Source organism: Dasypus novemcinctus, chromosome 25 (assembly GCF_030445035.2).
Source record: "Dasypus novemcinctus isolate mDasNov1 chromosome 25, mDasNov1.1.hap2, whole genome shotgun sequence".
Classification (NCBI taxonomy): Eukaryota; Metazoa; Chordata; class Mammalia; order Cingulata; family Dasypodidae; genus Dasypus; species Dasypus novemcinctus.
Genome location: NC_080697.1, coordinates 63,359,192 through 63,371,850, shown reverse-complemented (window position 1 = coordinate 63,371,850; position 12,659 = coordinate 63,359,192). Strand labels below are relative to the sequence as shown.

The 12,659-nt window shown below is 35.1% G+C and overlaps 1 protein-coding gene across 1 annotated transcript; it reads right to left on the bottom strand.

Moving 5' to 3' along the window:
- Positions 1 to 8,566: 8,566 nt before the first annotated feature.
- Positions 8,567 to 9,529, bottom strand: LOC101426749 (olfactory receptor 2T29-like). Its single transcript, XM_004465231.1, has one exon. The coding sequence runs from the start codon at positions 9,527 to 9,529 to the stop codon at positions 8,567 to 8,569; it is 963 nt and encodes a 320-aa protein (XP_004465288.1).
- Positions 9,530 to 12,659: the final 3,130 nt, after the last annotated feature.

Genomic DNA, 12,659 nt, shown 5'->3' with positions numbered 1-12,659 from the left:
AAAGGAAGTGTTCTCAATATGGCAAGGTGCATATATGAAAATCCTACTGTTAGCATTGTACTCAATGATAAAACACTGAAAGCTTTCCCACTGAGATCAGAAACAAGAAAAAGGTACCCACTGTCATCATTATTATTCAATATTTATATGCAAAAATCAATAGAGTTTTGATCCCTTACTAATGTGCATTATAGGAGAAATTCAGAAAAAAATCCTGTTATAGTAGCAACTAGAAAAAACAAATATTTAGGAATAAGCATAACCAGGGACATAAAGGAACTGTATTCAAAAAACTACAAAATATTGCTTAAACAAACCAAAGAAGATATTAGTAAATGGAAGGATATTCCATGCTCATGGGTTGGAAGACTAAATATCATTAAGACATCAATTTTACCCGAAATGATTTACAGATTGAATGCAATCTCAATGACTTTCTTTGTAGAAATGTAAAAGTCAATAATCAAACTTATTTGGAAATGTAAGGGACCCAGAACAAGAAAGATTGGAGGACTCTCAACTTCCTGACTTTAAACCTATTACTTAGCTACAGTGGTAAAAACATCATGATACTGGCATAAAGACAGACAGATTGACCAATAGAATCAAATGCAAAATTCAGAAATAGACTTTCACATCTACAGTCAAGTGATTTTTGACAAGACAAGGCAGCTGGGCGAGAATAGTCTATTCAAACAGTAATCCTGGGAGAACTGAATATCCACCACCAAGAGAAAGAAAAGGACACTTATCTCACATCTTACACAAAAAATTGACTCAAAATTGATGAAAGATCTAAATATAAAAGCAACAACCATAAAATCCTTGAAGAAAATGTAGGAAAACATCTCCAAGATCTGGTGGTAGAAGATAATTTTTAAAATCTTACACCCAAAGCATGAATAAAAAAAGAAAAAGAGAAAGATAAATGTGCTCTCCTTAAAATTAAACACTTTGCACCTCGAGGAACTTTGTCAAAATGTTGTAAAGCAGCTGACTCAATGGGAGAAAATATTTGGAAATAACTTATCTGATAAGGGCTTAATGTACATGATATATAAAGAGATCATACAACTCAGCAATATAAAGACAAATTACCTGATTAAAATATGGGCAAAAGACTTGAAAAAGTGGTTGTCCAAGGAAGAAATACAACTGGTAAAGAAACACCTGAAAAAATGTTCAACATCACTCGCAATTAGGGAATCACAAATCAAAAATACAATGAGATCATTGCCTCTAAGACTGGCTACTATTAAAAAGTCATACAACTTTAAATGCTGGAGAGGCTGTGGAGGAATAGGAATGCTTATTCACTGGTGGTAGGAATGTAGAATGGCATAGCCACTCTGGAAGACTGTTCGGCAATTCCTAAGGAAGATGAATACCGACTTGCTATGGGACCTGGCAATATCATTGCAACCCAGGTATCCATCAACTGATAATTGGATAAACAACTGTGGTGTATAAACACGATGAAATATTATGCAGCAGTAAGAAGAAATGACACTGTAAAACATGACAACATAGAAGAAACTGGAGGACATTATGTTCAGTGAAGCAGGGCAGACACAAAAGGAAAAATACTGTATGATTGAACTATTATGAATTAAATATATTAGTCAGCTAATTGAATTAATAATTAGAGTATATGCCACCCATAAAAGATAATGACATATGGAACATATGCATTATTTCCTTCTATTATTTCTATTTGAACTATATATTTATGTAGGTGTGTGAGTGACTACATGGTGCTTACTTGTGCCAAGGTGCTAGGCACCCTGCAACCCTGCTAAATTTTGTGGCCTCCAAAAGCATTCCTGTTATCAGTCAAACATGTCTGTTATTGATTTTGTTAAACAATAGTTGATATATATATATACACACACACACACACATTTACATATATATAGACACACATACATGCCTACACACACACATATATATAGGTCCACCTTTTAAGTGTAAATGTTTAATAGTAGGCATTTACATGTTTCAACAACTGACATCCGATGCAGACCTCATGCTTTCCCCCTCTTCCACCCTCTTTTCCCTCTTTTCATACTCTGGTGTTGGTTCTAATAAATGGTTGTTTTCAAAAAAAAAAAAAAAGAGAATGAGAGTAGAGAATGGAAAGCTGAGGCTTAATATCTGCTGAATTAGTTAAAAGGTTATTTATGAATCTTTGAAAATGAAATGAAATGTTGAAAGCACATAATGCTGTTTGTGACTAGCAGAGCTATTATAGGAATATGAGAGTGGTTGAAAGGGAAAGCCTAAGGGCATTGTATTAGTCAGCCAAAGGGGTGTTGATGCAAAATACCAGAAATTTGTTGGTTTTTATAAAGGGTATTTATTTCGGGTATGGCCTACAGATACCAGGCCATAAAGCATAAGTTACTTCCCTCATCAAAGTTTATTTTCACATGTTGGAGCAAGATGGCTACCAACATCTGTGAGGGTTCAGGCTTCCTGGGTTCTTCCCTTCCTGGGGCTTGCTTCTCTTTCTTTGTGTGCTTACTTCCTTTGACTCCAGCTTAAGACTTCAGCATCAAACTCCAACAACAAATTTCCAACATCAAAAACCCCCCCTTTGCTGTGTCTTTTATCTGTTAATCCCTACCCACCATGGGATAGAGGATCAGTGCCCTAATGACATGGCCCAATCAAAGCCCTAATCATAACTTAATCATGCCCAGGTACAGACCAGATTACAAACATAATCCAGTATCTATTTTTGGAATTCATAACCATATCAAACTGCTACAGGCATTATATTACTAGAAGGAAAGCTAAAGAATGTCACTTAAGACTGTATATATCATAGTGAAACATCATATACAATATGAATAAGAGTGTTCTTGCTTATATAAGACAGTTCTTTTATAAAATATAATACAAATAAAATAGAGAGAAGGAAATAGCATAGCAGCTATGCATGGCAGAAGAAGCAAAGAGAGATTGAAAGGTTATGAGTTTTGCTTGGTTGATTGGTTTTTGTTTTTAATATTGTTATTGTTTCAGGAATAATGAAGATGCTCTAAGAATGTTTGAAGTGATGAATGCAAAACTTTTTTATCATACACTTGGATGGATTTATACTTTATTCATAGGTATCAATAAAATTGATTAGTTAAAAACACAGAGGAAGAGGTACAGAGTTGCAAAGCTTTGTATTCTATTGAAACTTGGTATTACTTGGAAATAGATTGCTATGAACTAAGATGATAATTGTAATTCCCAAGGAAGCCACTAAGAAAATTATACATTATAAAAAGATGATAAGCCAAGCAAAGTGATACACTAGAAAATATTTTTGTATAAAAAATGAAGTCTTATTGGAGCAATGAAGGAGCAAAGATATTTAAGTTAAATAGTAAAAAATTAAGCAATACTTATTGCTCAAAAGTGGTCTCTCTCTAAGTTTAACTCAACATATAAATTCATTACCTTCCCCCTCAATGTGGGACATGACTCCCTCAGGTGAGCCTCCCTGGCACTGAGGGATTACTACCAAGCACCAACTAGCAATGCAACTAGGAAAAGACCTTGACTAAAAGGGGGTAAGAGTAAAGTCAAATGGGTTTAAATAGCTAATAGACTTTAAAGTGAGTCAGGAGGTCATTCCAGAGGTTGATCTTAGCAGGATCTCAACAGGATCTCATTCACTGCCAAAATAAATATTGCCTCAAATAATTGGGATGCTGAGGGCTCTGGAGACATCCAGGCACTGTAGTCTGGGCAGACAGCTCAGAAGTTTGGTGCCCTACTATTTGGTCACACTTTGGAATTCATGCTTCCCAGTGTAACAGAATTGGACTCTGTTGTGTTCTCCCCACATATGGTTCTTCTGTCCCTTTTATTTGAAATTATAGTTAGTAATATACTTGACATGTGTGTGACCAAGGGACTTAAATCTTTGGGCTGTCTATGTGCCAACTGGCCCTGAATCTCCATAGAATTGCAACACCTACTCTCCAGTTCATTGGACTCACCCAGGACAACTAACAAAGAGAAGATGATGGACAACAAACCACCCCAAGGAATAGAGAGTGTCCTCAACTTCAAGCTAGATAGTCCCATCCATCTACTCCATGGGATCTAAGCCCCCTCTCAATTTGAGGTTGAATGGGCATCAGCATCCAAAAATCCTCAGGAATAGGGAATGAATGATGGACTAGAGTGGATTTATTGGTATTTTACTACAGACTTATTTTGATTATAGAAATGAAAAAACTTATTATCATTGATGTGAAAGCAATGGCCACTGGAGGTTCTGAGTTAAGAGAGAGGGAAAAACAGATGTAATATGGGGGCATTTTCAGAATTTGGGAATTGTCCTGAATGATGTTGTAAAGGCAGATATGGGTCACTATATATTTTGTCATAACTTACAAAATTATATGGGAGAGAGTGTAAACTACAATGTAAACTATAATCCATACTTAGTGTCAATGTTCCAAAATCTGTTCATAAAGTGTAACAAACATACCCCAGTAATAAAGGATGTTGTTAATGTGGAAAATGTGCGAGGGGCAGGGATTGGAGCACATGGGAATCCCCTATATTTTTAATGTAACGTGTATGTAATGTAGGTATCTTTTAAAAATAAAATGTCTTTTAAATAAAAGAAAACAAATAGAAAATGACACAAGTAATTCTTTCCTTATCAGTAATTGCATTAAATATAAATGGATTGATGGACAAAGCTCTCAAAATTCAGAAATAAGTAGATTTTAATTTTTAAATGAGAATTATCAGTTTTTATTTACTCCAGAAATGCAAGATTAGTTCAATATAATACACTATTTTAATAGAATGAAAGAAAACCCATGTGATCATCTCAATGGATAAAACAAAAGCATTTGATAACAACCATCAACGTTTCATGATAAAAAGCATTCATCCTCAGTGATAAGAAGGGACATTCCTCAATAACATAATGGGCATCTATGGGAAGCCAGAAATAACATTATACTTAATGGTAAAAGACTGAAAATTTTCCTTAAGTTTGGGACCAAGTCCTACTCATGCCACTTCTATTCAGTAGTAAGTTCTTTGATGAATGCATTTTGGAGCATTGCTACATAGCATGGATTATAGTTTACATATGCATTCCATTCAGTGGGTTATGGCAGAATATATAATGTCCTGCATCTGTCCCTGTACTATTATTCAGGACAACTCCAAATCCTGTACCATACTAATGAATGAAGTTGTTGGTGTGGGAGGAGTGGGGAGTGTGGGGAGTGGAGTATATGGGAACTTCTTATATTTTTTAATTTAACATTTTGTGCCATCTATGTATCTTTTTTAAAAAAAGAAAGATAAAAAATATATAGTGAGTTCTTGCAACAGAAAATAATTGTGGAGAGATTCTTTAAGATTTTCAATGAATAATATATCAACTGGGGATAGCATTAATTTTACTTCTTTCTTTTTAATTTGGATGACTATTATTATTTCTTTTGCCTATCTTCTGTTGTAAGAACTCACTAATGAATAAAAAATGTTAGCAAAGTTTCAGAATTCAAGATCAATATTAAAAATCAGGTTTTTTCCTTACACAATAAAAAATTCCAAAAATTAAACTGAGAAAAATATCATTTAAAAAAGCATTAAAATAGTAAAATACTTAGGGATAAATTTAAAAAATGAAAGACAAGATTGTAAACTGAAAACTATGAAACATTGTTAAAAGAATTTAAAGGTGTAATCGGAAGGATATCCATAATCATGAATTTCATGATTTAATATTGTATAGGTGACAGTACTCTCTCTCTCTATATATATATAATGTAATCCCAGGTGTGATTTTGCTGAAATGCACAGGCTGATCCTAAAATTCATGTAGAATTGTAGGAGTCCTGAATAGCCAAATCAATCTTGGAAGCGAATAAAGATTGTGATCTTTCACTTCTGAAGTGCAAACTTTCCTACAAAACAACAGTGATCAAAAGAGTACTTGCTATATTGGCATGTAGACATAGAGATCAAAACAGTGAAATTTTGTGTCCAGGAACAAGCCCATACATCTATGCTCATTTGATTTTTCACAAGGGTGCAAAGACCATTCAAAGGAAAAACAATAGCATTTTCAAAAAAAAATTGGGATAATCACAGGCAAAATAATGAAACTGTATCCTTATATGTAGTCACATACAAAAATAAACTCAAAATGGATTAAAGACAGTGTAAAATTCATGACCTCGTATTTGGCAATAAATTCGCAGATACGACACTAAAAGCACAAGCAACAAAATTAAAAATTCATAAATTTAACTTAATGAAAATTAAAAACTTTTCTGCATGAAAAGATACTACCAAGAAAGTTAAAAAAAATGACCAATATAGAATGAGAAAATAATTTCAGGTCATATATCTTTTAAGTATCTAGTATCCAGAATATATAAATGTTTACAACTGAACAACAAAAAAAAAACTACCCAATTAAAAATGATCACAGGACTCAAAATAGACGTTGCTCCAAAGATGATATACAAAAGAGCTAACAGTGCATGAAAAGATGTTCAACACCATTCATTGGTCATTAGGAGAAACAAACTGAAAAAACAAAATCTATCACTTTACATTCACTAAGATACACTCTAATATAAAATATGGACTATTGTTAGTACTACAGTTATAATACTCTTCTATCATTTGTAACAAAGTACCACACTAATGCAATGTGCTAATAATAGAGGGGGTATAAGGGAAGACTGTATTTGTTACATGATTTTTCTGACAACCTACTTATCTAATTAAAAATTTAAATGAACAAAAAGCCAAAAAAATAAATAAATAAACACTAAAAAAAAAAAAGGTGACAATAATAAAATAAACCAGAAAATAGCCAGCGTTGCTGACAATGTAGAGAAATTCAAATTGTTATGCATTGCATGTGGGTATGTAATATGATTCAGTCACACTGGAAAACAGGTTGGAAATTCCTCCAAATGTTAAACATACAATTACCACAGGAACCAGAATTTCCATTCCTAGATATATACCCCAAAGAATTGAAAACAGGGACTCAGAAACCTGCACACCAATTATAATATCAGCATTATTAACCATAACCAAAAGATGGAAACAACACAAAAGCACATCAAGTGATGAATGGATAAACAAAATTCAGTGTAGTCGTATGATAGAATAAAAAAGAACAGAGCAAAGTATTACATGTTGCAGCATGGATAAACATTGAGAAATTATGCTAAGTGAAAGAAGCAGACACTAAAGGAAATACATTGCATGATTCCATTATTATGAAATGTTCCAGAGTAAGCCAATAATAGAGACAAAAAATAAATTAGTGTTTGCCCGGGGCTGGGGGTGATGGAAGAATAGGCTATGTTGTAGGTATGAGGTTTCTTTTTTGAGTGATGAAAATATTCTCAAATTTAAGAGAGGTGATAACTTTATGAATGTACTAAAAGCCACTTAATTGTTTGTTTTTTAAATCTTTTTCCCTCTCTTTATTTTTTTAAATGCTACATTAAAAAAATATAAGACGTCCCTATATACCTCCCACCCCCCTCACCCCACTCCTCCCACATGGTCAAAATGGTGAATTTCATGTATGTAAATTTTACCTGAATAAAATTTTAAAAGCAAATAAAATTAGTTGTGACTCTCACAGCATACTAAAAGATAAATTCAATACAGATTAAAGAATAATATATAAATATTTTAAAAGCTAGAAAAGAGCATAAAAGCCAGTTTCTATATATTGTGATGGGGAAGCATTTAGAAACAAAATGAAATTCCAAACCAGAGAGAAAATAGATGAGATATGAGACTCAAATTAACTGTGCAACAAAGAATACAATAAATTCATGGGTTAACGTGCCAACACAGCACATTTTCTATATTAACACCCATTAGGTGCCTTCAGGGCTGGATCATGTGGAACAGAGCTGCCTACAATAAAGTATTCATGACTGAATTGCCTCAGTGATGGAAAAGCCATGCTGAATTGGGCACGTTTGCTAAATTGCATGCTGCTCAAATAAAAAGGAGAAAGACTGATATTTTACCTCTTTACTTGAAAAAAATTTTCAAAATTTCAGAAAAGTAGCATGAATAAGAATAGGACAAAGCATGCATATAACTTCTCATTTTTTAAAAAACTTTTTGTTGTGGTAAAATATACACAATTCAAAATTCCAATTTTAACCACATTCAACCAGATTCTCTCTTCTCCCTCTCTCTCTTTCTCCTTTTCTCTTTCTCTGTTATTTAAGAATCAGTTGCATCACATACCCATGACATTTTACCTTGAAATGTTTTCATTTTGTAATTCCTACAGAGTTACAGTGCAGCTATCAACTACAGAAAATATGACATTTATACAGTAAGATTGCCTAATACATTTTACTAAAAAAGCAGTGTAAAAATGAAGAACTTTCTAGTACAAGCTAGTATCTTCGTTAAAATGTGGAGTGGTGAAAATGCGGAGGGATACAATGGCATGAGAATTTGAATAACAGCATTAGCATAACATTTTAAGTTCTCATGCATAAAGAAAAGGAAAAGAATTTGTCACTATATAAATTTCCTACTTTAGAGTTTCTTGAAAGACAGGTCCCACAAACAAGATTTTCTTCAGAGCCCCTGTAACATCCTTATTCCTAAAACTATAGACTAAAGGGTTTAGTACAGGAGTGAGTATGGTGTAAAAGAAAGAGACCACCATGTCCTTCTGTGGGGTGTGGTAGGAGCTGGGCAGCATGTAGGTGTAGATGGCAGCCCCGTAGAACAGGAAGACCACAGTCATATGGGAGGAACAGGTGGCAAAAGCCTTCTTCCGGCCCTCTGCTGAGTTCATCCTATGGATTGTGAGCAGGATGAAGAAGTAAGAGCTTGAAATGACTGTCACAGGGATGAGGATCATGAGGACACAGCACAAATACATAAGTGTCTCCGCAAGTGAGGTGTCAGAGCAGGAGAGCTTCGTCACTGCAGGGACCTCACAGAAGAAGTGACGAATCACCCGGGATCTGCAGAAGGGGAAGGTCATGGTGATGGGAGTGAGCATGAAACCATCCACTGAGCCCAAAAACCAGCAGCCAGATGCCAGAAGAAGGCAAACTCTATGGTTCATGAGGATAGGATAGTGGAGAGGATGGCAGATGGCCATATAACGGTCATAGGCCATTGCAGCTAGAAGGAAAAATTCTGAGCCTACTAGTGTCAAGCAGAGGAACATTTGTATCCCACATTCAGGGACTGAGATTTTATTTACACCCATGACCTGGTCCATAAGCATCTTGGGCACAGTGACAGAAATGGACATCACATCCATAAGAGACAACTGGATGATGAAAAAGTACATGGGAGTATGGAGGTGGGCATCAGAGTGTATCAGAAGGATCAGGATGGCATTTCCAGACAAGGCCATCAGGAAAATCACAAATATGACCACACAAAGGAGAGCAGGGTGTTTGGATTGACTGAAGAGTCCCATCAAGATGAAAGCAAAGTCTCCAGTGTGGTTGGCCAGCCAAGTGGTGTTGTCCATGAGATTTCACCTAAGAGCACCAAGAAGAACATTGGGATTACAAGGATCGCTCATGGGGATGCAATCCTGTGACACGTACGATCAACAGGAGTGTGTGTATGTGAGTGTGTGTGCACATATGTGTGTCTGCCAACCTGATTGTGCTTAATAGTGGAAAATCCCATGTGCCCATTGATTTGGGGACTATAAATTCCCTGTAATTTGCCAATTTACTAGAAATATAAATGGATTTCCAAGTGTGGGTTAAAGAATTTGGAACTTATACTGAATTGCCACAGTTCATGGTGATGAGGTTGACTGACAATAGTATAATATGCCAACCTGCCCTAGGAATTTGAACAATGGTTGTCCTATGCAATCACAAAGAATAAATTACTGAAAAAATGATAAATCAGACTCTTCATTCCTTTGGGTTTTTGTTATGGAGATCTGAATTAAATTAACTTATCTGTTTTGCTGAACCACCTGCCATCTTAAAAACTCTTTCTATATAGGTGTATCCTATACAGAAAACATTCAGAAAATAACTGCAAACTTATTTAATGTGAACCCACACCAAACCTCCACAAGCTCTTTGCCAATGCCCTGTGAGACACTATGATTTCCTGAATTGAGACACACAGCAGTGCATATATCATAGAGTCCTTACAATTCAACTGACCTTCAGAGAACCCAAAAGTTTGGGTGAGGAGCCAGACTCTGCAGCCAGACTGCAGCTGTGTAATCAGCTTCTCTTCTCCCTGTGCTGTGTCCAACACATTACAAAACCTTGTATTCTTCTGTCCACTCTACATGAAAATGGAATAAGAACAAAGCTTGGCTTTTTTATGTGGTGAGGATTAAATAAAGTAACACAATGAAAGTACAGAGACAATTATCAGTTATAGATGGATATACAAATACACTATTAGTGTCAAGAGTTAATATCTAAGCAAAGTAAGAGCTGCACAGAAAGTAAAAGTTGGCTCTATTATTACCTTGCGATATTAATTGAGTTGTCCAGACTCAGTATCCTATTCATGGATTTAGGTATTTGGATTTGATCTTTTCTTCGGTCCCAGATTTCTTCTTTTTTTAAACTTGGTTAAGCAGCATTTTATGGAGAATTCCATCTCCATCTAGTTTCTGTCTAGCACATGCTTCTCCAAGGTGAAAATCATGCTTTAAAAGTTCTTACCAATTTCTTTAAATTTAGTGGGGAATGGGGAGAACCAACATTAGAAGGTCACTACCATTTGCAGACAAAACTTTAGTTGCTTTTGCAAACACCATTTGCCTTATTATTTGCCACACCAATTTTTCAGGAATGGAAACTGAGATGCACAAAGATAAACTGAACAATACTGAGATGGCTGTGAACCAACTCACTGCTTCCCTTCTCTGTCTTGCTGCTTAAAACTCTCTAAGTGTTAGACCCTGAAGGTGAATCAAAGATAAATTTAGCTTGCATACTCAAGGCAGACACAGTCTGACCATTCAGAAAAATAAAGTTACACAAATGTGATTTCAAATAGAACTGAGAATGGATAGAGAATAAATAAAAGCTTTACATGCAAAATACATCTGATCATTCTGAGAAACATTAATAATTTCCACAACATTTTAAGGAGAGTAAACCTGTACATCTTTCCAATTTCTGCAAGGGAAAATGTTAAACTTTAAAAACCCTTACAGATAGGAATGAAACATCAGCTCCTTTTTCTGGGAAGTTTAGACATGATTATGAGGAAGTGATAATTCAGGAGGAATGAATACAGGTTCATAAACATTTTAGACTCTAGTAATAATTACAAAGACTACACATGATATTCAGCTAATGTAAAATCCCAAGTTCTAGGGTGCTGATGCAGTAGGTAACACTGTAAATGCATTTGAATCCATGATATAAATATCCACAAAATCTGGGATCCTTTGCATAAACAAATATAATTTTTCTATCAAATCACACCTCAATGGCAGTTGGAAGCTTCGTTTTGTGCAAAATGTAAAAACAATCTGATAAACACCAACACATATCTGCTGATCTAGTCCATATACATAGACAAAATGAAGCAAGGACAGGCACAGTGGTTGGAACATAGGAAGAACTCCAAACTCTGAATGAATCAATTTTGGGCAGGAGGGAGAAAAGGAGGGTAAGGGCAGGGGTGTTGAAAAAATCTCTGCAGCACTTTTTATTTGGAGTTTACTGTATCTCAAGAAGTATTCTAGCATTTAATCACACTTAATCTTCCCCAAGAACCTATCGGGAACTAACTTTTCACTTACTTTCTCTTTTGCATATTAGAAAATGCACATTCTGAGGGCACAGCCTGCAGTCTCACAACTTGAACTTCAGCTTAGAGGTGGGTCCCAGAACCTGTAACTCTGGCTGGGCTCTAGCAGGGACACAGTCCTACCTCTGCAGTCTTCAGTATGGGTGTTAAGTCTCTCATGGTCATTTCTGTCAGGGAAACATAACTATGATCCAGACATTGGTTCATAGTGTTTACAATTAAAAAGAAAACATCTTCCCTGTTCAAACAAGAATCAGAAACACCTATGCAAAATTAAAATTTTATTTTGAGGAAAAAGCCACATCATGTAAAACATGGGAAAACCATATATGCGGTTGTCCAGAAAGAATTGATATTTTTTAAAAAACATTTCATACCCTGTGTCAGCAAATAAGTGTTACATAAAGAGAGTCAAAGGAGAAAACACATTTGTCTTTCTCCATAAAAATAGATGATAGAGGAAAAATTAAGGAGCTATTGTCAAGAACCCACAGGAAGTGTCAGCACAGGAGGGTAGAGGATATTCTTTGTTCCTGCAGGTTGACCTGGTATCTGGTTGAAGCCACCATCAGATGCTGCTGCACATTCATCTAGATAGGTTGAAGTTAAATGTATAAGGAAAAGTAGGGAAATGACATCATCCCAAACTTCTCTTTGCTCATTAAGGCATTACATGTAGATTTTCTGGCGATGTAAGCCCCATGTGTCTTTGAAACAGAATGCAATTAAAAGGGCTAAAATTTAATAGATTCCTCTATTGCACTTTTTCTTTTTTCTTCTCATCTTTCTTGATAATCCCATTTTATTGTTAAACTCCATGTATAAATATCTTAACTTACATTAATAACGATCTC

Bases quoted from the DNA above. Each gene is read 5' to 3' on its own strand.
- LOC101426749 (XM_004465231.1), bottom strand. From the start codon at position 9,529: ATGGACAACACCACTTGGCTGGCCAACCACACTGGAGACTTTGCTTTC.